Genomic DNA, 25,391 nt, shown 5'->3' with positions numbered 1-25,391 from the left:
CTGCGTTTGAAATCAATACATTTTTTTTTGATTAAACATTTTATTACAGTTTCATGCTGTAAAAGCATAAAACTCAGTTGTAGAGTGGTTTTGAAGAGTTATTTGAAATAAGAGATCGTTATCATGAGATCTAGAAAGAGCAATAAGCGAAAGAGCTTTTTTTAAACCAAAAGCTGTTTTTTTTTTGTATGTATTTTTTTATGAGATGAAATTCAAAAACAGGCTGGCATCATACTGCAACTACAACAAGTGTTAAAACAACAGAAGAGTCATTAGATATTTTTGTTTTGCTGTATTTCGTCGTATGTATCTGAATGTTCTCTGTAAACAAAAGAGCAATATATGACTTTTATTGTTTATTTTGTATTTTATTTGTATGATTTGGTGTGTGTTTTTTTTGCTAATCGTGTGTATATGTAGAGTGTGTTAAAAAAGTCAACCAACTGGCCTGTCTATATAACAGGGATGTAAAGTTTATGCTTTCCCCTATGCGAGGTAGGTGTACTTGAGTAAATTATTACAAAAAATTCAATGTACATATATCTTTTATCTTAAACAAATGCTTTTATTATTTTAACCTGCATATTTATATGGATACAATGTATGCTCAATTGAGGTACTAGGGTAAAATTAAAAGATATCCACTAAGCTTTAAAAAATATTTCGATATAGCTGCTGAGAATAAGGAGTAAAGAGCTATCGAAATTGATTAAAACAAAAAGTAAGCAGCTGAAGAAAAAAAAAGGAAAATTATTGTAAAATGCTGAAATATTTGTGCAATAGAAAGAAAAATCTGCAAGCAAACATAGGCTTAGAATCGTTTAAAAAAAACCTAACACGGTTTTAGCAAATATGGTGGATTTGTTCCTTCGGTTTTGTTCGGTTCAGAAGTGGTGATTTTGACACGGATGACAAAGATCGCCCAGGCCAGCCAAAAGAAGTTGAAAACCAAGAATTGGAACCCATACTCCATGAAGATTGTTGTCAAACTAAACAAGAGCTTGCAAAATCATTGAAAGCTATTCAAGCAGCAATTTCAAAAAGTAGGGGAATTTTGTACCATACGAATTGAAGCCGAGAGACCTTGAAAGACGATTTCGCATGTCCGAAATGATGCTTGAACGCTATAAAAGAAAATCATTTTTGTACCGAATCATTACTTGCGATGAAAAATGTATCCATTACGATAACCAGAAGCCTGGACAACCAGCCGAATCGACACCAAAGCCAAATACCCATGACGCTAAGGTAATTCTCTATATTTTGTGGGAGCAAAAGGTTCCTATCTATTTTGAGCTGCAGAAGTCTTGTAAGACCATCGCATGGAACTTTTACCGAACATAACTGATACGCTTAAATTGAAAATTTGCCGAAAAACGCTCAGAATATGCGGCCAGATATGAAACCATTATTTTCCATCATGATAACGCTCGACTACATGTTGCAATACCTATTAAAAACTATTTTCAATGAAGTGGTTGGACAGTTTTGTCTCACCCGCCTTATAGTTCAGGCTTTGCCCCGTTCGGATATACAAAATTTTACAGGCATCCGAAAATTGCAACACCGATAGTGCTTCAAAAATGTATGCTAAATAAAACCAAAAATAAAATTAACTCAATATATTACTGTTCAAAATTCAAGCAACTTTCCGTACATCTTTTGATATTGTTACGTTTTAACCTTTTTAAAACGCTGGTTTATTTCCTTTAAATAAACCGGATACTTTTGATTGCAAATAAAAGCCGTTTAGTAGTTTGAAAATTGTAACAACTCTTTATTTATTTAAAATGTACAACAACAGAATTAAATAGTCAGTCAATGTTTTTTCTATGTTTTCTATTTATTCTATACAGACACTTTATAATGTATACGAATTCACTTGAAAAATACAGCACACTTTAAGGCACTCAGTTGATGATTATTCAAATAGCGTCTCTGATAAACTAACTCACGACTGCAACCTCTGCCACTATTTATAACACTGCCATCTGCACTCTAGCTTGTTCTTTAACTGTCAAAATTCGAATATTCTAGATCTTACTAATACATACGCCATCTGTGGTGTACTTTCTACAATGTTCTTTAACTGAATATTCGAATTCGAATACAGCGTTGCCAACTTACGATCAAATCAACTGAATGCTTTTATTTAATAATGCCCACAGATATGTCACAGTTTGCTATTACAGCACTGTTATTTGAAAGCATTATGCTACTTTTAAATCAGCCGATAAAATCGTTATATTTGAATTCAAGTACAATTTCGTAACAATATTCTTTGTTTCTTATGACCTCCATACATAGTTTTGGCATGGATTCTATAAGATTTGTTATTACTGTGGTTGGTATTGATTCCCACTCTGATTTTAAACAATTAATCAGCTCCTGCTTATTACTTAAACGGCGATTTCCGACCATGCGCTTAAAATGTCAAATGTTTTCTATGGTATTCTAGTCTGAAGATTGAGCTGGCCAATTACAGACATTAATCCCATTAGCACATAACCATTATTTGAGCAACTTTGACGAGTGTTTGGCGTCATTCATTCATCATTTGACATATTGAGCATGTGGTTGGTTAAAATGCACCTCTAAACAAAATTATCCAATTTTTGTTTGTTTTTCAACAATATATTGTTGACGTATTGCAATAGGGCAAACTTCAATCGCCGAAAAGCAAGTTCACACCATTACATTTCAGCCCCCCATGCTTTATTGTGCCTTTACAATAACGCATTCCCTTCGGTCTACGAACGTGGCTTACGCCATCAGAATTTATCAAGTTAATGTTGAGATTAAGCCCGAATGTCGCGTTCTACATTTCTTAAAACGTCCACAATCTACCTGCTACTATGTATGATTATTACGCTACATATTTGCAAAACAAAATCTCATTTTCACATCCCTGTTACGATCGAATTAGTATCTCTATCTTGGCAGTCTGTGTGGTTGGCTAGATGTCTGTCTGGCTGGTTGGTTGCTGGTGGCAGGCGCCCTAGCTTTAGCAATTTAAAGAGTCGACAACAATTGTTAGTATAGATCTGACTTTTGAAGCGTTATAGTGCTCGCGAACACACAAAGAAAACAATATTTTTCGAAAACGAATATAAACGAAAAATAAAAGCTTTTTTGAAATTTATTTTTTTTTGCTACTGAGCTACATTTAAATAGCTAAACGAATTTGTTTATAGAGTAAAACAAAAAAAAAAAGAAATAAAAAAACAACAACAAAATACAAAAATAAAAACTATAGCAAGCATCTAATACATTTGGTTAAAAAACAAAAAAGTATGTAAAAATAAAGCACACATATAATTTGAAAAAAAAATATATAAAAATGAAATAAATAAAATTATAATAATAATAATACATAATTGAAATAAAATAAATTTATTAACCCAAAAATTTATAAAAAAAATTGGCACATTTCTTTCTTTGTAAAGAAAAGAGAAAGACAGTTTTGTACGATCACTTTGAAAGAGTTATTGTCGCGTTGAATGTTAACTTTACAAAACAATTTGCCGTTGAAATTTGAAATAGAAAATGAAATAATAGAAGCAAAAATTATAAAAAATATATAAAACGTGTTTGCCATACAAACAATCTATCTAACTTGCTAACTAACTACATCATCATCATTATCACTGTAAACGTCATCATTGTCATTGTAGCAAACATGATCATCAGTCTCATCATCAGTGTACTTAACTCTACACATTTGTAAAATATAATAATAAAAATAATATAATAACAAATACAACAAGTAGTGCGTAATTATATAGAAAATCGAAAAAAAAAAACAAAACGATCATACATCATACGTCGAAAACTTTAAAAGTAATTGATAGTGTAGTGCCTGCCTTTTTTTGTTTGTAAGAGTATTTTACAGAGACTATAAACTATAAAAACAAATGACAAACGTGTCTAAGAAACCATTAGAAAACTGTAGGTTTAACCCGAAATATAAGCAAAAAAATAAAAAATAGCAACATCTAACAACAAACTTTTTTGTAGGTATTTTGGGTGTAAAAAATATACAAAAAAAATATATATGCGTAGTCCGCATGAATCATGATTCTATTCTAATTTAATTTAAACAAAAAAAAAACATAAAAATTAACAGGAAAATAAAAAAAATATATAAAACAAAATAACAAGAAACAAATCTCTTGCTACAAGTGGCAGTGAACTAATTTTAAACTTTGCCAAAAACAAAAAAAAACAAAAAGAAAGAAAAAATTAACAAAAATAAAAATGTATATAAATTAATGAATAGAAAACACTCACTCACACTTGTTTACATTTAAAAACATGGATACATACATACAAACATTTATACATTTATAAATAATTATTTAAATTTTTTTTTTTAATATTCTTGAGTTTTTAATGTGTTTTAATACTATAAATGTGTGTTTTTGCTCTACAATTATTATTTATTTTTTTGCTCATTAACGTTTTTTTTAATAATAATTTTTTGAAATAACCAACTGCGAAATTTTTACAGTGTATGACATCATTATTTGGTCAATTCGTTAGAATGTTAAAATTTCATTTCGCATTTCCTCCTCTATCCAGCCAGACCAATTAAAAAAAAAACTTAAATGCAAAAAATATCTCTTTATTGTTGCTGTTGCTTTATACTCTCAAACACACAAACAAATAAAACCTGTCTTTCTTTATCAATTTTATCTAAACAAAATAGCAGCAGCAACAACAACAACAAACATTCATCTAATGCTGCAAAAATGTTTAAAAAGAAAATAAATAAGAAACAAAATCTAAACGCAAAATATTTTAGAAAAAACAAAAAAAATTATACTTTAGTACACAAACCCAACTCAAATACCAGTATGGAATTTATTAAAACTATAATTAACCCCTTAGGGCCCAAATAATTGTACGGTATTTTAAACAGCAACAATAAAAAAAATATCACGCCAACTTCTGTCACACCGAAATGCCAATATTAATTAATCAATTTTATTAGGTTTTTTTTTAAATTTTATGGAAACAAAATAGTCATTAAAATCGAAATTATTATTTTTTTATGCGATTTCGTGTTTGTTTACGAGATGTTTAATATCACATCGATTTTCAAAAATATAATAGATACAGTAACAATACAATGGAAACTATTCCAAACACTTGTGGTACACTTTTAACCCTTAAATGCATGATTTTTACTTTTATTTTTCTATAAAGTTTCAAATATTTAGTTGATTTTTATTTATTGCATTTCCTTTAGCTTTAGTTTGATTTAGAATTTCTTTAGCTGAATCGTACTCCATTTGATTTTTCGTAATTAGAATCTGAATTAGTATCAAGCTTATATTCGTCTAAAATTAAGTGGAACTGGAATTTAGACAATTGGCAACAATATGCATTAAAGGGTTAAGCATGTTATTGTCCACCAATATTGAATAAACATATGTATATGTTTAAAAGGTTCTTTCCTCTAGATATATACAATATAAAAATTGCTTTCCATAAAAGTGTTAAAAAGCGTTTGTTCTAAAAGTGGTCGAATATCGGCCACCGGACGATCCTAGTATTTAATTAATATGTCAAAATTCATAAGGATTTTTTTTTTTAATTTTTTCATTAACATTTATTTACTTTTATCGGGTGAATGTCTTAAAAATGCGGGATTTTTTCAAAATTTTTAGCTTTTATTTTGAAACCTTTGTACAATATAAATTTATTCAAAGTGTTGGCCATTGTTAGTTATGACCTTTAACATATGGATTCCAAGCCAAAAGAACTGCTCATCAATTGAGACCAAGAAGTGAATCAATCCAATATCGCATACTCTGTGCCAAAGTAAAGCGTATCCCAGAAAGAGTGTTATGAATCGATAGAAACAAATAGTAGACGAATGCTTGAGGCAAAACTTCCCAACCACTTCATTCTAAATACTTTTTAACATGTATTGCAAAATGTGGCCGATTGTTCTCATGATGGAATATTAGGGTTTCATGTCTGGCCGCACATTCTGGGCGTTTTCAAATGAATCAGTTGCGTTCGGTACAGGTTCCCTGTGATGGTCTGGCCAGATTTCAGCTTTGGTGTCGATTCGGCTGGTTGCTGGGGCTTCACATACGTTTTCTTAAGCTTCGGGTTATCATAATGGATCCATTTTTCATCGCAAGTAATGATACGGTGCAAAAATTATTTTCTTTTATAGCGCTCAAGCATAATTTCGGACATGCAAAATCGTATTTCAAGGTGATACACAATATCCCTGCTTTTGAAGTTGCTGATTGAGTAGCTCCCAATGATTTTGCAAGCTCTTGTTGAGTTTGAAAACAATCTTCATGAAGTAATGCCTCCAATTCTTGGTCTTAAAACTTTTTTGGCTGGCCTGGACGATCTATGTCATCCGTGTCAAATTCACCATTTCTGAACCGCACAAACCATCTCTCGCTCATTGAAACCGATAGAACACATTCACCATAAGCTTTGATGAGCAATTGGTGTGCTTCAGCGGCACTTTTTTTTCAAATTAAACAAGTAAAACTTATTTTGCGATCTAGAATTTCCCACTAGATTTTCTATGGGATTGAGATTTGGCGATTGGCCAGGTAACTTCAAAACACCTAGCTAACTGGATTGTAATCACTTGGTTACAAGCCTAGAAGTGTATTTGAGGTCATTGTTGCACGGGAATCTCCAAACTAGGGGCATATTTTCCTCAGCATATGGATACATAACATCGTTTAAATGGATATTTAGCCCATGCTAGTTATAGTTACTTAGCCATATTTGACCACATGGACTTGGTTTAGAAGTTATAAAAATAAAATTAAAATAATAACATTAATTAGACCCATAAGTTGCCCTGAAAAACAGGCCCCACGCCATAATGTTATCACCACCAAACTTGACTGTCTTGTTTGTGAACTTGGGGCCGTTTTATAAATGTTCTCCCATCTCTGCCTCTTAAATTGTATTTGGATTCAAACGAAAAGAGAACAAAGGCAAAATTACCGCATTCCTTATCGAATGAGCAATCAAATCAAGAAATGATTTCAATATCGAAATTGTAATAAAATGAACTAAATGTCGATGAAGAGGAATCAATCGATCCCGACAAAAACTCTCGATGTTTCTGCAGGCAAGGCTTAACAGTTTTGTGTTGTTATTTATAAAAAAAATAGACCAGCGCCGACTTAATTTCAAGGACGCGGTAGGATTATTAAACTGTCAGGTGTCAGCCTGCTAAATCGAACAATTTTCGAAGGTGGCTTCTGCATTTTATCGGCTCTTGCCTGCGCCGTTTAACGATTGTGGTAGTTATACCGGAAGTTTTCTGTTGTCCTTGTTTTTTCGAATTTAGCTCCCCTGAACATTTGGGTTATTAAAAAAGCTATTGTTAAATTAACCCTTTAATGCAACTGAAATCAAAAAGACACTTTGTGCAATATCGATTACCGCTACCGTTTCGAATCGGTAACCAACCTTAGTAAGAGTTTACTATGATTTTTCGAAAATAAATCCTGTTGGAAAATTGCAAACATATTTTGTTATATACATATTTTCAATATGGGTTTGCATTGTATTTTAATAAAATAATTTAATCTGTTCATTGTTTTTTATTGCAGTAACAGTTTATGACTTACACATTTAGCAGCAATTTAAAATTGTCATGTCGAATTTATTTAAAAATAAATTGACATCATTGCTTTTGTTATTTTTCTCAATTTTTTCACATGTGTCCTTGAATATTTTTTTTCTTTATAATTTCGTTTTAAAACAAAAAGTATGACGTATTAAAGTAACCGAAGAATACAATAAATGATTTCATAAATAATATGATTAATGAATTAATATACACATACTGTTTAAATGGAAATAAATAAATGTATACCTACATTAAAATAGCAAATATGTTTAATTTAAAAATACAAAAATATTTAAATTCCTATTTTTGCCCACTGTGTATAAAAAGCTAAAAACATTGACTATTTATTTAATCTTAGTAAATTCGTAGAAAATCCAGCAAATTTCTATTTATGTTCGTTTTAAAAACAAAATGATACAATAATGCACCATAAATTAAAAATAACAAAACAAATAAAAAAACTAGTAATAACTATTTTAAAAAACTGATATTTGCTTAAAAATACAAATAAATATACAAAATCAAACAAATCAACAAAAACTGGTTTAAAATATTTCATACATTTTTGTATATTTTGGCACCCACTGAAACCCACATTTTTATACATATTTTGCTTTAACAAAAAATCCACAAAAAAAAATATATACGAAATATTAAGTAAAATAAACATGTTTATCATGACGAGATATTTTCGCCTACAAACATTTACCTAAATCCGATTCAAATCAGAAAAGATGTTAGAACATTTTAGCTAAATAAACATAAAAATTATAAATAGTACTTTTGCTAAAACAAAAAGCACCTTCACATAAGTTTTTGATTTGTTTTTTCTTTTTTTTTTTGTTTTAAATTAAAAAAGTGTCTATGACTCTATAAATATTTAACGAAATGATTTCTAAGTACATATTTACATAAATTTCAATTCTATTGTCCAGTATTATTGATACTAGCATGTTTTATATTGTATTATTTTAGCTTCACATGTGTTTTTCATTTTGTTTCGCAATTTATGTTAACTTTTCTTTTAGTAGTAGCATGAACTTTAAAATAATTAATTTTCTTCTTTGTTACCGATCAATATTATCAATATTGGCCGCTTAAATAACAGCATTAAGGAATATTTAAGAGGCTTGAGACTATTTGAATAGATTTTTCGGAATTTTTCCAATTTATTTTCTCAATACCACACAGCCAGCTACAATTTTCTTATTCTTTTTCTCATAAATTACTCACTGTTTTAATAACAAAATGTGACATTTTCTGTCTTTGTGTATGACAATACTACGAAGTTTAAACCATAGAATAAACACATAGAACGGAAGGAGAGAGTAATATATATAGAAAAATTACTCTCTTTTCACACATACGGGTGATACAATAACAAAATACATGCAATACATTCTCATGAATTAGGTTTTTGACAACAGACTTAGGTTTTTGGCTCTCAGTTACCTATCTAGTTGTTGTCTATAGTTTAAACCATAGAGAAATATACATAGAGCGGAAACTAGAAAATAAATCTAACAAAAAAAAAATGACACCTATGAATGTTGTTTTTGTTTTGACATAATTTGTTTACTAATACATTCTCACCACTTACGTTTTTGACAACTGAGTTAGGTCTTTGGCAGGAGAATTTCCGATCTATGGTATTAAACCCAAAAACATCAATTAACGGATTAACGTAAGATTATAGTTATTTTTACATTAACTAATCTGAATATTAATTGACATTTGATCTTCAAGTAAAAAAGCCGCCCTAAGTTAAACAAGTTTACACGAGCTTTAAACAACAATGCTAGATTATGAACTGTAAAAAGCAGTTTCCTATCTAGAATTTCTTCAAAATATTCTTATTTGTAAATATGACAATACATACATTAAATTTCATAAACAAATTAATCTAGCGCGTCCATAATGGTTTTTGTGAAAAGATCAAATTAATGATTAAATCATAACAAAATGGTCATTAAAATTAATAATGATCTTGCCAAAATGGATTTAAATAGATCAACGTACTTTAAAATTAAAATGAAAAAAAAGATTTTTAAAAATATGTATGTATGCAGTTGCAAATAATACAATAATAAAATGAATTTGTGTGTAAAAACAAAAACAATATAATAAAATAAATAAAAATTGTTATTATTACTTAGTGAGCAAACGTATTATGTCCACTTTATATGAAAATTCAGATTTTAATACAAAATGTTAGAATAAATAAAAATACACTGTTTGCTTAAAAAAGTTTTCAATTATATCGTTTTTTGTACTTGTTACAGTGATATACAAAAGTGCAAAGTTCATTTTGTGATATGTAAATGAGCCAAGTCCATTTTTTTCTGTCAAAATTGCAAAATTATTAGCTCAATCAATTGGCATTAAATATATAATAGCGTCAAATTTGTTTTAATTTTTATTTAATCATTAAATTAAAATCATAAATGTTTAAGGAAATATTGGATAATTTTTAAATTTGTTACCATCTTGACTACTGATATCAAAAAAGAAGCTCCATTGCCTTTATAGAGCAACTTTGGAGACAATAGAGATTTTATATTAAATAAGAGAACAAATTTTATTAAAAAAAAAATGTGCTACGACCACTAAAACAAAATAAGTAATGGAAAATGTGCCAAGCCCCATAAAAGGTTTTATAAGTCGCCAACGCAATTCTTCTAAACTGTGATTATACCAAATAAGTATTGTAATAAAACTGTATTAACAGATTTAAAAATTATTTAAAACAAACGATTTTAGATCATTTTGTGTCTCTTCTAAAGTTTGTGAAAAAGAACTTAACCCTCTAACCCGCAAACTTTAAAAATCTAAAAAAAAAGTTGTCGAATAATTCTTTTAGGGTAATTATGAGCCAATAAACTCAGAACAGCCATCAGAAACTAATTTGCAAATTAAGTTTAGGAACCAGGTGCAAAAAGGTGAGAAGTGCCTCAGGGCATTGTTGCCGGTTTAGGTGTAAAATTCAATAATTTTATTGAAAAACTAATGAAAAATTATAAAAAAATATTTCGAATAGATCGGACGACTAAAAGTTAGTAAAACTTCGATTTAAAAAAAACACACACACACATAAAATTTCACGTGCTAAAACTATGACATCACTCACAAAACAGCTGACAGAACAAAAACTAAAACTCAGAATGCATTTCGACCTTCAGGGGAAATGTTAACAAATCTGTAACAAAAGTCACAGTTAAATTTAAAAAAAAAAATATAATTACTTTTTGAGATAATTGGTGTTTTGTAATACATGCCTTGAGGCACTCTTGCGGGTTAGAGGGTTAATACGTTTGCACACTAAGCTAACGTAATGTTCAATTGAAACGGCAAAAGGGTAACTAACGGTAATGCTACAGTATTTTAGCGGTAACGGTAGTTGCTGTTAAACGATTTAAAAGAAGTTAACAAGGTATTGTGTAATATTTTAACTGCTGTAGACTTCAGATTCCTTGTAATTTATTGATTCCAAACATAATTTTTTATTTGAGATTTTTATTTGACATCTTTTTTATATTTCAACAAAAGGGAAGTTTTTGGTACAGAAATTGATTAAACATTTTAGAAAAGCAAATAATTACAAACAAATATCAATTCCAGTTTAAAAACTGTAAGTGGTTTCATTCCAAAAGAAATTTTCGTTTTATTTTTTCTGAAGAAGTGAAATACGGAATTAATACCACTTTCGATCGGAATGGAATTATGTAACAGGCCTGGTAGAATAACGGTAATGGCAACAGTATTTTAGGAATAACGGTAGCCAACCTTACTTTCTTTCCAAGTTCCAAATAGTTTTCATTTTGCTGTTTGTATTTTGACAATACTATCAGGGCTTTTTAACGGTTTTAAGCTGTTTGGCTAAACTCAGATTATTAGCAACATAATAAGGTATTGAAAAACTACATCTCAAGTTTAAGGCGATCGGCCCCAATGTGTATTGTAAACTTGTATTTTATTTTTCTATCAACCCTGTCACTCATTTTGTTCGGAATGGTTTCAATTCCGTAGTTTTCCATTCCATTTTGAAAACTGAAAGTGGTTTCATTCCGAAAGAAATTTTCGTTTTACTTTTTCTGAAGAAGCAAAATGCGGAATTAATTCCACTTTCGATCGGAATGGAATTCTGTGACATGCCTGTATATATTCAGTATAAAAGATTTAAATGAAAATTGATTTCCTTTAAAGTTCTGCACATGTAGAATGTTTATTTTTATGGGCTTTTTTCATCTTATTTCTGCTAAATGCGATTTTTTTCATTTTGGAAGAATCAACATTTGTTATTTTCAAAAGCAGAAACATCTCAAAAAAATCTCACTTTTTGTTGTTTTTTCTGTTAGCTGTGGTGGACGGGCTACTGGCGTTTATTATGATGACGATGAGATCATTTTATTTGACTTTGGGTATGCAAAAAAATAAAAATAAAAAAAAACATTAAAAAAAGCGAAATTATATATACAACAACAGCAATCATATACATTGAAAGTCTCGCCCGCTCTCACAAAAAAAAATTGGAAATAAAATCAAACTAAACTAAACAGTATTGAAATTTGCGTTTTTTTATTCTGTATTTCGAGGTGTTTTTCGGTAGAGGAAAATAAAAATTTGTTATTTTGTTACAGTACGTTCACAATACTTGTCTAGCTAGTAGTAGCATCATCAGACTTCATTCAATCCAGTTTTATAAATATTTTTTTTTGTTATTGTGTTTCTTCTTACACCCCACATTCCAAATTCGCACGTGAGTGGGATATACATACACAGATACTCAGAAGAGTATAAAGAATAAAAAAAAATGAAAAATAAATATTTGTGATCATCAAAATAAATAAATAAATTTATTTAAATAACTTTAATACGTGCTTTACAAAATAAAATTTAAAAAAAAATGATTTCATTAGTTAAACTAAATTAAAAAATATACCTAGCAAAGCTACAAAAATTCACCCATAACTAAACAATAAAATTAGTGTGAGATGTGGTAGGCGTACAGTGATCAAATGTTTATATCCGTTTTAGTAATTAAACTATTAATAGTTACATTGTTTACAATAGTGTGTTACCTATTAATTAATTAAAAATCTTCTTTTCAATTAATTGAAAATTGAGAAAAAATATATTGAAAACACTTTCAAATTATAAGATAAACGTGTTACCCAGATGTTGTATTTATTGCATAAATTCAAAGTTTATTTAATTACGTTATGTTTACTTTCAATAAAAATAACCTAAATTTAAAATTTCTAAAATCTTCTTTATTAACTTAAATTTTCCAAATATGTATGTAAGGAGTGAGATCGAAAAATTCTTAACATACATATATGTTTATAAAAAAGAAACCACTAAACTTACAGCTTTAATTTTTTTTTTATTTGATTGAAATTATTATTACAATTTACAAAAAAAATTATTTTTATAGTTTTAATCACTAGTGATGAAATTTTGAACCTTTTTCGGAAACCCTTCCATTAACGTTTTTATAGTGCTTTCTGTCACTTTGCTCGAACATGTAGTCCATCTCCGTTTAAAATCTACCACACTTTTGGACACCTTTTTTGTACTCTTCAATTCTCTTTTAACAAGAGCCCAATATCTCTCCACTGGCCTTAGCTCCGGGCAGTTTGGAGGATTTGCCTCTCTTGGTACAAATACCACATTATTGTTCTTGTACCACTCAAGGGCTTGTTTGCCATAGTGACAGGATGCCAAGTCAGGCCAAAAATAATTATGAAGTCTTATGAATGGAAGCAGCCTTTTTTGTAAACATTCCTTGATGTAAATTTCGGTATTTATAGAGCCCGTTGTAACAAATGAGTGGCTTCTTTTGCCGCAACTGCATATTGCTTGCCATACCAAGAACTTTCTGGGAAATTTTGTCTGCTTTTGGGTCCTAAACTTTTCTTCAACATTCCCTCGAGCATCAGCAACATAAAATTTTTGACCTGGAAGTTGCGAAAAATCTGCCAGAACATACGTTTCGTCATCCATTATGCAGCAAGAATATTTTTTTATAAAACTTGACTTCAATTTCCGTGCTCTGTTTTTGGCCTCTAAATTTTTAGTAGCGTTCCTGTCAGGAACTTTTTGAGCCTTGTATGTTTTTAAACCTGCATTAGCTTTAACTTTTCGTACCAAATAGTCCGAGCACTGAGCTAACCGGGCTGCTTTCCTACCGGATGTGTTGGGAGCTCTTTTGAAAATGCGTTCTATTTTTTTGGCTTTAGAAACATCATGTGGACCATTCCTTCTACCTGAACCAGGTTTTCTATCAACTGACAAGTTCTCCCGGTACTGTTTAATAACATTGGAAACAGTTTGACGGCAGACCTTTGTATGCTTGGCCAACTTTTTGTAAGACCAAGTTGGGTTTTGTTGAAAATATTTAATAATTTCAGTACGCACTTTTTTCTGGTCACTCATTTTAATCAGATTAACAAAAAAATTAATATAATTGACATTACACATAATAACTGACATGTTTTTCAAAGGTAACTTGATCAAAAAAAAATTCAAATAATACTTGGGTTAAAAAATGTAATGAAAAACGTGTGTTAAGAATTTTTCGATCTCACTCCTTATATTGTATATTTGCTTTATAGAAATATAATTTTTCAGTAATAGAAATGAGAAGAAAATCCTAAATTTAAATTATCGCTGAGAAAATCAAAAAGTCGTTGGGAAAATATTTAATAAATGCAGTAAAATCTTTTTATACTGGCACAGGTTAATAGTTGCTAGAGAATTGTGCATATTTGGTTCATTTAAAATGGTAATATATTTGATTAAACCAATGAACAATAATGACCAATTGAACTATTTATTAAACAGTAAAAATGATTCATTGTATTCGATCAAAATCAAAACAGAAATCAGTGCATTAAACTCTTCAATTGTATTTATTGGAAATTAGGGTTCCTACACGTGAAAACATTCCCCGGAATTCCCGGGAACATTATTTTAGAAAGTCCAGGAGAATTTCGGATTCGTTGTAATGATCAACACACACAAATGTGGTAAAATACCTATATGGAATAATATCAAATTCGAATTTTTAACACACAAAATGAAAGTAATAAATTTATTACAAACATTGTCTGTTTCAAAATTCATCGATTTCTAACACATAACCATAGATTTTTTCGGTTATAGCTACAAATTACAGAAAATAATCAATTGTTGTTACAATTTTTCAGGCATAACTGAAGAATTTTTTCTTTAAGAATGAATAAAATTGAAATTTTAATTAAATTTAATACAGTTTTTAAGGATATTCATATTTAGAAAATACAGAGCTGTAAATGAATCATTCTTTTTTGATTTTAATTCATTGCGAATTAGCTAAGTTTTGAATTAATTCTTTTCGCAACAAAAAAGAATTGAATGAAATTTGAATCAATTCAAACGAATTAGGCAGAAATGAATTGAAATTAATTTTCAATTCAAATAAATTTGTTAAAGTGAATTGTAATTTATTACCAATTCGTTTGAATTGATTTTGAATTCATTCAAATGAATTAGAACAATGAATTGCAATTCAAATGAATGAAATAAAAAATGAGAAAATGAGAAAAATGAAAAATACAAATTTAAATTTTAGCAAAAAAACAAAATTTTCCAATCTTGATAAGATTTTCGCCGATACCAAATAATTCAATTCCTATTCTGCCGCTACTTGACAATTCCAATATATCATGGGAATTTCAAATCTAAGAATTTTTTTTACTTTGGACTATATTAGGTGATATACAAAACGAGAGTAATGCTTGCTGTATTTTACATAAAAAATTAGTTGAATAACAAAATGACAGTGGTGCTTTATGTAGATTTACTTACAAAATCAATTCAAATTTCATTCAATTCAAATGAGTTGGAAATGAATTCCTAATTCTTTTTTCTAATTCATTTGAATTAATTCAAATGAATTGCAATTCACTTTGACAAATTCATTTGAATTAGAAACGAATTCTACAAATTCATTTGAATTGGAATCGAATTGCAATTCAGTTTTACCAAATTCATTTGAATTGACTCAAATTTCATTCAACTAATTCTTTTTTTTGTGTGAATGATTTGCGAATTAATTCAAAAATGAATGATTCATTTGCAGCTTTGAGAAAATATTCATATTTAGAAAATATAATTATATAATAATAGTGATTTAAAATTGGTTTTATACATTCTGATTTGAACCCCTATTTAAAATAGTCGGAATTCTTAAGTTTTTTAATAAAACGATAATAGACTTTATTGATTTTATGCCGATTAAAACTACGAAAGTGACATGATCGGCCAAATCCCACTATATTTTATTATATTACTCAAAATAAATCTATACTTTTTAGATCTGTTAGTAAATAAGCTTTCAGAAAATTAAACTTCAAACCTACAGATTTTAAAAATTTAACTTTTGGGATACGTACAACAATATAAATCGATTTTTTAATCATTTCAAACATTTTTTTATGTTAAAATATAACAATATGTATGTAATTATTAAATGTTGGTAATAATCACTTAGTATTGCTTTAAAAATGTTCAATTTACAAATTGCACATTCTTTGCGGTAGTGTTTCTAAATTCTTCTCCAACTACAAACTTTTCTAAATTGCAACAAATAACTTTTGTATACATAGTAGTTAGAAGAGAGTTATATTTAGAACACTTATGCGGTAACTTTAGTCAGCAGCTAGTTTAAAGGCATCAAATTTCATAATCTTTTAACTTCAATATCTTTTTGAAAATACAAACAGATGCAGATTTGAATGTTGTTGTCGAATATTTTTATTTTTTTTTAAATCGCCCTCAAATGCACTTAAATTTGTTCTGTTTTGCTTTGCTTTCTTTACTAATTTGTATTGTTTTCATTGAATTATAAATTATTTTTAGATGTATTTTTTATTGTTTTTGCAAAATACATGCAAACAACAAAAAATTAAAGCAAAATTTATTCTCTTTACTATTGTCTATTGCAAATACAAAAATTAAGCAAAATCAAACAACAAAAAAACAGCGAGTAAAAAAGGATAGTTGGTTGAAACCGACTATATAATACTCTACATGAATTAAATACAAAATTCGTTCCCAAACTTTCTTATCCCTAAAAAAATAAGAAAAATGGACATATTTTATCTAAACAAACAAAATACAACTCTGTTCGCAGGTATTCCATTTTGTTTGTTTACATTGCGTATGTTATTGTGTTTGTTTACATATGTATGTATGTTGTTGCTTTCTTTTTGTTTGCTGTTATGTACCCACAACAAGTGATGACAGGTGACTGCTTTGATAAAAGTTATGGCCAATAGGCTAGGTTGTTGAAAATAAATAATAAATTAAATAAAAAAAAAATAGTAAAATTTTTATGTAAAATTTTAAATTTACAAAAAAGCTTACAAATTTTCTTTCTTCAAAAACTGAAACAAATCGCAAATTAGATGCATATTTAATAAACATCCAAATTATGAAAAAATTCCCCGGGAGAATTTGAATAGGAAAAATGAGAAATGAGAAAAAACTCCCGGGGAATTTTTTTCATAATTGGGCTGAAAAAGTTTCATAGGAGACTTAAGTTGTTAAACTACTAATTTTCTGACTAGATAGATTTCTTCTCTGACATGAAATCGAATGTAACATTTCCACAAGTAGTTTCGCTGCTAGAAACCAATGAAACCATTATTTTTCTTAACGTTACAATCTTAGGCATGAACACATAACACCCTAAGTAGAGTACGTACAATATAAAAAAAAAACAAAGCCACCTTACTTTGTTGTTCACCCAGTCGCCATATGTTCGTTCGTTCATTGAAGTTTGATCTAATGAAAACTGATCGTTAATGAACGCACAAGTATGAATATTTGTAGCTGTTGTTGTTTTTCGGTTTTACAATTTTGTACAAAGTAAAATTTAAACATATTTGTATCTCTCCTCCACCGTCCGTCCATCCGTCCACATGTCTGTCAGTCAGTGTGTTTTATGAAATAATTATTAAAATTCAGGGGCAAATACGGTCATCAGCATATTTGTACAGTGAAAACTTATTATGAATATTTTATCGTAAAAGTATGTATGATCAATGATTTCTGAACTGAATAAATATGAATGAATAAATAAGTTAATTGCATGACAGCCGGGCACACTTTTATTACTGAATCCAAAATAATAAAATACAAACCACACAGTAATAATAATAATAAACCTGGTGCCTTCAATTCGTGGCCATAAAATGTATAGTTTTCTTTATTTTTTATTAAAATTTTTGATTTATTAAATAATCAACAGAGACATAAATACGTTTTATTTTATTTAAGATTTTTATCACATTTGGATTCACACATGTAGCTTACTTATGACATCGAGAGAGAGAGAGAGCGAGGGATATAACGAGAGTGATGTGATTGTTGTGTTTATTATTTATTTTTTTACAAAAAGGAAGATTTATATGCTGACCTTGAAAAAATTTAAATTTTATGCACAATACAATGCCGTACACTCAACAAAATAACTGTCATACATTATTTTATGTTTTGGGCCACTTCACAATGTGTTAAATTATGCTCATTTATAAATAAGGAAGACAAGTCAGTAAATAAAAAAAGTTCTTTAATTTGTTTTTGACATACAAATTGAAATTAATAGATTTTTTTTTAGAAATCGTACGTAATACAGTTTTAAGGTATTGGATAACAGTTTAATCAACAGTTTAAATTTACTAACGTTATTAATATTAACGTTAATATTAAGAATTTTTGTTTAGTAATTAATTACATAATTATATTTTGAATGAACATGTTATTTTTAATATTATATTAAACAATTATTTTATTTATTCCAATTGTAAGAAAACCTTAACCCAGTTCCTTCATCTTCTTTTTTTTCTTAAACATATTCCCTTTAAACAACTTAGTACATACAAGTGCAAAGAATTTTCGAGGTCAAACACATACGTACTCAAAAACAAACAAAAAATTATATAAATTTAAAAATATATCCAAAATATAAACAATGACTAATTTTGGCATTGATTTTTTGTTGTATATTCTCAGCGAAATAAAAAAAAAACTGGATTCCTTCGAAAATAAATAAACAATCATCAGAAATTACATGAAATAAATTTACATACAATAATATTAAGAAATCATGATGCTTAATAAAAAATGACTTCATTTCAATTAAAATAATAAATAAAAAAGTATGCACAATACATGTATTTATGGTATTTTTTTTTTTTTGTGTTTCTTGCAGGAACCCAGCATTTTATTTATTAATATAAATAATGCAGTATAGCAGCCGTTCTGAAAATTATTCTTCCTCTTTAAGAGATTCGCCTTCAAAATGGGGAAGTGGCAACAAGGTAAGTTATACTAAGTAAATGAATGGTGAATTTTGAAAAGTATGTATTTCATATTTAGTTCAGTTCACTAGATTAGTTAGTGTAAGGATTAGTAGGAAATATTTTAAACTCAGATGCAGGAAACTGCGATAGGACTTAGTCTCAGTACAATAATGGACTGACACTGTTTCGTTTTGCAAAAAAGTTTTAAATTCTAACATTCTTAACTGTCATTGACACATACTTTGACTGACACTAATAACTGTCTCTGATGTTGTTTGGATGCGTGTTGGAATTTCATTTCAGTAAACATCAATTAATTTTTCTTACCTAAAAATTGCGTTTTACAAGTTGTATTGAAATAAAACATACATATCGTCATAATGCAAAAAAAAAAATGCAAAAAAATCAACACTTTTTTTAAATTTTACAGGAGAGACAAAAAACATAATAAAATTTAAAGTGTTGTGGTTACAAATATGATTTTCTTTCTTCAATAAAGTCGTTATTTTTAAAAATTGAAAGCTACAAATTTGTGAAGACGTGTGCCTTGATGCGCTGTACCAATATCCATTAAAGACACAATTTCGAATTTTTTTGGTTGTTACGCCCTTTTCCATTTCAAGTGACGATATGTTCTTAAATATACATATAAACATAGACGTAGGCCAATACACAGAAAGTGGAAATTCAGCTGTCAAAAACCTAAGTCTGTTCTCATAGACATATGTAAGTGGTGGGAGGGTTTTGACAACAGATTTAGGTTTTTGGAATTAGAGTTTATTAGAGTTTCCGCTCCATGTGCTTTTCTCTACATTTAATCTAAATTCGATTTAAGATAAAAAAAATAAATTTCTAAAATTCCTAACATTTTCTTTCTAATTAAATTTTTCTTTTTCTTTTAGGATAATAAAGGCTATGCCTACAAACAAGCTTCATATCAATATTCGACATCGGGCACTAATAACAATTCATACAGTGATAAATCGTCAGATAAAAATATTGATCAATTAGATGCTCTACTGGAAGATTTAAAGAATGAACGTGAAATTACCAGAGATAGAGGTATGACATTACAAAATTAATTAATATTTGAAAATATGTATGTAATTTCTAATGACATTTTCTTTACAATTTCATTTTAAAGATCATTCTTTGAATTATAGAACTATGTAAGTATCATTTATTAAATTATATGTGGTTTAAAAATATGTACATTATATGTATTTGAATGCAGTTTTTATGATCAAAATTTTCCCAGATTGAAATTTCAAGAAACTTTGGATATGTTGAAAGTACATGAATAATGTTTGAAATTTCTTTATTACGACATTTCAGTACTATGGACAATCTGCAGATTTGAAATATTGAAATATCTGGTAACGATCGCTTCACAGTGATTTAGAAACTTTTTATTTAGTAAACAAAATTTCACATAGTTTCGTAGTTGGAATGTAGCCTAGTGAGCTGCTCTCCAAAAAGGCATTTGCCATAGATAGATAGGAAACTCTCCTGTCATAGACCAAACTCAGTTGTCAGAAACCTAAGTGGTGAGAATGTATTAGTAGAAAAAACTATTTGAAAACCAAAACAACACTCGTATGTGTGATTATTTTGAGTATTTTGTTGTATTAGTTTTTTTCTAGATTCCGCTATATGTTTCTCTATGGTATTTGCTTTTTTAATAGAAAATCATTCGAAAAATATAATTTTTTACTCAAATTATCCGATTTATATCTCTAATGTACATATTTTTTTAAATTTAAAATGTATGAAGTACCTATTAGTATTTTATTTATTTTTATTGTTTAAATCTTAGCGAACGATCCACAATTGAAGATCCTATGAGTGGCACTGTTACCAAAACAACACGAGTCATTAAAACCTCTAAACATGCCGGAGGTCTTGATGATGTCGAAATATTGCCATCAGCGGATTACAGTACTTTAAGATCAAATGGTTCTGTAGTACGTAATGATTATCAAACATTGGACAAATCCTATGGCTCAAGTAATTTACTCTATATTCTCTATTTTTTTACTTTAAAATAAATTAAAATTCTATAAACTTGAAAATTACAGAAAATCTTTCGCCTGGTGGAGGTTTCTATGAAGCCAAAAAAACCAAAATTTATGAAAGTAATCGTTCATTGAACAAAGCCTCCGAACTAGTGCCAGTTGTAAGTGGAACAACTGCCACCACAGCTGACATACAGGAAGATTTTAAGAATATCACCATAAATGAAGATATTTTACCAGTACCCGGTACTAAGGTCACTACAACTGTACGCACCTATACCTACGAAATACCCGCAAATGGCGTCATTGCCCCAGCTACCTCAAATACTTTAAACCGTAAAAACGTTGTCTACAATACGGTGCAAACGAATGAAACTAACAATGTGGTACATCCACATCCCGTGCACGCCATACCACAAACTGTAGTCTACAACACGGAAAGTTATTCCACCTTAAATAGGGGCGCTGAGAAGCCAATTGTGAGCAATCAATCGTACGAAGTACGTGAACACTATGAATCGAATACGTTGAGAAATAACACGTTGCCATTGCAACCACGAAATCCACCACCACCAACTGATACCACAATTGTGTATAATATTAATAATACAACAACTACTACCACAGAGCGCCCTGGTTATCCACATAGTCCAAATTTAAGTCCCAAACCGGTAGCATACACTACCGGACCGCACAGTCCTCACTCGCCACCGCACAGTGGTCCCACCACTAATCGTTACTTTTACAAAGAGTCAACAAATACCATAAATACTGTCCATGGTGGTCCCGGAGGACCTGGCAGCCCTGGCAGCCCTGGTGGCCCTCCCAATGAACCATTGATGATGTCGCCCAAAAACACCACACCAACCTCAACAAGGCCCGTTGGAGGTTATCCACCTAGTGGTGGTGTTGGTTATCCACCAAATGGTAATGCACCACCTGGTGGTGTCACCTATCATTATTCTTCGACCACAACAAATACCAATCGTCGTGGTCCTGATTACGGTACGCCATCACCTCATTCAATGCCACCGGCACCATTCCCTGTCGACGGTGTTGAATATCCAGTTGGCAATGGAAACCCACCACAGCGCGTTGAGGAACTTATGCAATCGTTTAGCAATGTAAGTACATTTTTATATTATCGAATTAATAAAAAAATTCAATTTCATTAAAATGCATCAGACATTTTACATTTTCTTTTGTATGTTTTCTTTTGCCATATTACTGGAACCATCTGATTCATATCTGTGTAATCTGTGGTTAAAATCTTTGAATTCCTAATATTTATTTATAAAATTGTTCGTTTCAGTCTGACGTTGTTGATAGAAAAGATTTGAATACACCTCGTAAACGTGAAGTCGAAACATCTGTAGCATCACCAAATCAACAACAAATTGTGCCATCCATTAATAGAGCCGGCAGAGATGTTTATTATCCACCCGGCCATGAAATGATGTTAACCAAACGCGAAGAAATGCATGCTGCTGGTTCACAAGGAGGCGTAAGTTAAACAATAACTATCAATTGTAAACGGGCGTTTTCTAATAAAATGCATATCTTTCTAGGGCCGCTGGGCTAAGGGTTCAGGAATGTATGAATATGAATCTGGTTATAAATCAAAGAGTAAAACTAAAACAAGTGGTGCCATGGTACCCGTATGCTTGCCACTTTGTTGTGCTATGCCCTGTTCAATTATGTAGAGAAGTCGTCTCATGTTATGAACGTGACTTTGTCGAGAATCTGTGTGAAATTTTCTCACATTAAAAAACTAATTGATTATGATTTTTTTTTTAATTTTTACGTTATATTTATAGTCGGCCCATATATATTGTATATATAATAATTGTTATACTGCTATTTTTGTTTTTAATAAATTAACATTTGTTTTTTTATGAATGTTGATACGTAATGCTCCAGTTTAATGTTTTACTCTTTTGCTCAAAATGTTAATTTTTCCTTATTTTCCAAATAAACTAACATTTAAAGAAAGATTTAAGATTTACATACATATAAAAATAAAATATACTAATAATTTGAATTTTTACAATTCGCGTCAAAATAAAGAGCGTTTAAATAATATAAAACATTTCTGATGTATCGAATATTTAGTATAAGTTTAATTAATATACATACATACAGCTTGTGTTGTAATTTCGAATTTTTAAGCAATTAATGTTAAAATTATTACTACTATAATACAAACAAAAAAATCAAATATTGACTGTAACAAATTAATATTGGAAAAAATAATAAAACCGTACGCTTCGGGCGTTTCTAACAAACCAATTTAAAAATGTTTATTTTTGTATAAAGTGTAGTAAAAAAAGTTTCATTAAAGTGTAAGTTATATCATTTGTATAATTTTTTATTAATTTCTAACTAATTCTCATTTTTATTTTTTCATTTCCTTAAAACCAGAATGTACAATAGATGGCGTTGTTTATTCCATATCTACTATTCACAGTGACATAACTATTGTGAATGAATCTGTATGACAAATGACTGTTAATTGCAATGTTGTTATTTTTAAATCTATTACATACAGACAGCTTGAAAGTTAGAAACATAGAGCGGAAACTCTCCTGACAAAGACCTAACTCAGTTGTCAAAAACCTAAGTGCTGAGAATGTATTAGTAAAAAAAACTATGTGAAAACAAAAACAACACTCGTATGTGTGATTATTTTGAGTAAAATTTTTGTTTGAGTTTTTTTCTAGTTTCCGCTCTTGTTGTTTCTCTATGGTTAGAACATTAATATCTTTGATTCTAATTCACGGATTAGAAAAATATGTACTAACAACTGCGTAATTAATTACTACATAAAATGCAAATAGGCAAAACTTTGTTCATTCAGATATTTCTGAAGGAATCGATGTCTGTGCTATTGTACATATATCTGAAAAAGTTGTAAATGAAATAAAAAAAAACCATACAGTTATCTGGTCCCTATAAAAAGTTAAATGCATCCAAATTCGTAACACCTAAAATAGGGCATATTTTAATTTTTTCACAAAAAGGTCTTCATATCGGTCAAAATGGTCCCCCAAAAAATTACGTGAAGAAATAATTAAAACTTTTCAAAAAAAATCCAATATGATCTTTCAAAAAATAGCAAATGATCTCAATGTTCATCGTCACACTGTTTCCAAAGCATCTAACAGAAGAAGTCGAAGAGCACCGAACACGAGTTGAAGTCGTATAAGGTTTAGAATGTGCCACATCGCAGCAAATTAAAAGTTAAGCGTTCGAAAAAGCATATTTGCGATGATTGCTTTACGTCAAACGTTTTTTAATGCAAATTGTTGACAGTGATGCCGCAAATTTGTGCAACCAATGCATCATTAAGTTATATGTTGCAAAAGTTTGCAGGTCGTGGCATCAGTGATGCACAAATTTACTGCATTTATGAACACACCCAAAATTCACCAAGAAGTTTCTTGTGTTGCAAGACATCAGACACGATAAACACAGAAATATATATTACGGGGTGTCCTTTCTTAATACAGCACAGAGTGTCTTCATATTTCTTCATATTTGGCATCATGCTACTATGGAAAAAAGGCCCTTGTAGCGGTTGGCGTAGTTGTTTTACGCCTACGACAGTTTCGTACCAGATTAAAGATCAATTTTGTACAACAGGATGCAAATTCACCCAACTGTCCAGAAATTCGGCCTGTGAAAATGTATTGGGCTCTTGTAAAAAAAGAATTAAAGAACACAGAAAGGGTATCCAAGGACATGTCAGATTTTAAGCGTAATTGGACCACCTCGTCCAAAAAGGTAACGGAAGCAACTATAAAATCTTTAATGGGAGGATTTCCGGAAATAGTGGATAAATTTATAAATACCGAGTAATATGCCAATATTTTAAGGACTTATTTATAATCAATTTTTAAATTTATTACAGGTTTAAAACAAATTTTGTATAGAAATAAACCTTTTATAAAAATAAAAATTGATTATGAATAAGGAGCTATGTTATTAATATAGACAATATGGATATCTAGTGTTAGATATTTCAAAGACCTTTGCAACGGCGTTTATAAGGCCATAGCAAGTCGGACCACAAAATCATGAAAAGTATTTTTTAACCCGATTTTTTTTTTCTTAAAATTACACTTTTAAACAACAAACACAAGAAAAAAATCCAAAAAAATTTTTTTTTTTTTGGTGCAATTTTGTTCATGTTTTTGTTGTGTAAAAGTGTAAAAAAATCAGAGTGTAATTTTCCCTACTCCCTAATAATGTATTTAAACATACCAGGTTTACAGTTTTTCGAATGATTCAGTTTCATAAAACACTTTGGAACTTACCTACTATATGCCCATTTGTTTAGAGTAGACAATACTTACATTCTATAGTTTGAAATCGATAATGAGAGTAAAAACACCTTGAAAG

At 29.5% G+C, this 25,391-nt stretch overlaps 1 protein-coding gene across 2 annotated transcripts; it reads left to right on the top strand.

Annotated features, from left to right (window-relative positions):
- Window positions 1–3,041: 3,041 nt before the first annotated feature.
- On the top strand, window positions 3,042–23,287 carry LOC135960315 (uncharacterized). Of its 2 annotated transcripts, none has more exons than XM_065511578.1 (8): window positions 3,042–3,291; window positions 18,885–18,993; window positions 19,878–20,037; window positions 20,120–20,144; window positions 20,792–20,982; window positions 21,054–22,114; window positions 22,303–22,494; window positions 22,559–23,287. In XM_065511578.1, exons 2-8 carry the CDS (start codon window positions 18,916–18,918, stop codon window positions 22,691–22,693), a joined length of 1,842 nt encoding a protein of 613 aa, XP_065367650.1. In that variant the 5' UTR covers window positions 3,042–3,291; window positions 18,885–18,915; the 3' UTR covers window positions 22,694–23,287. The 2 variants fall into 2 exon arrangements, with proteins under 2 accessions (XP_065367650.1, XP_065367651.1); XM_065511579.1 differs by lacking the exon at window positions 3,042–3,291 and adding an exon at window positions 12,249–12,383.
- The last annotated feature ends 2,104 nt before the right edge of the window (window positions 23,288–25,391 follow it).

Source organism: Calliphora vicina, chromosome 5 (genome assembly GCF_958450345.1).
Source record: "Calliphora vicina chromosome 5, idCalVici1.1, whole genome shotgun sequence".
Lineage (NCBI taxonomy): Eukaryota > Metazoa > Arthropoda > Insecta > Diptera > Calliphoridae > Calliphora > Calliphora vicina.
Note: the sequence above shows the minus strand (reverse complement) of the source record. Positions and strands in the feature narration are given on the sequence as shown.

Bases quoted from the DNA above. Each gene is read 5' to 3' on its own strand.
- LOC135960315 (XM_065511578.1), top strand. From the start codon at position 18,916: ATGCAGTATAGCAGCCGTTCTGAAAATTATTCTTCCTCTTTAAGAGAT. The intron at 18,994-19,877 runs GTAAGTTATACT...TTTTTCTTTTAG, and splicing joins AATGGGGAAGTGGCAACAAG to GATAATAAAGGCTATGCCTA. The intron at 20,983-21,053 runs GTAATTTACTCT...TGAAAATTACAG, and splicing joins GGACAAATCCTATGGCTCAA to AAAATCTTTCGCCTGGTGGA.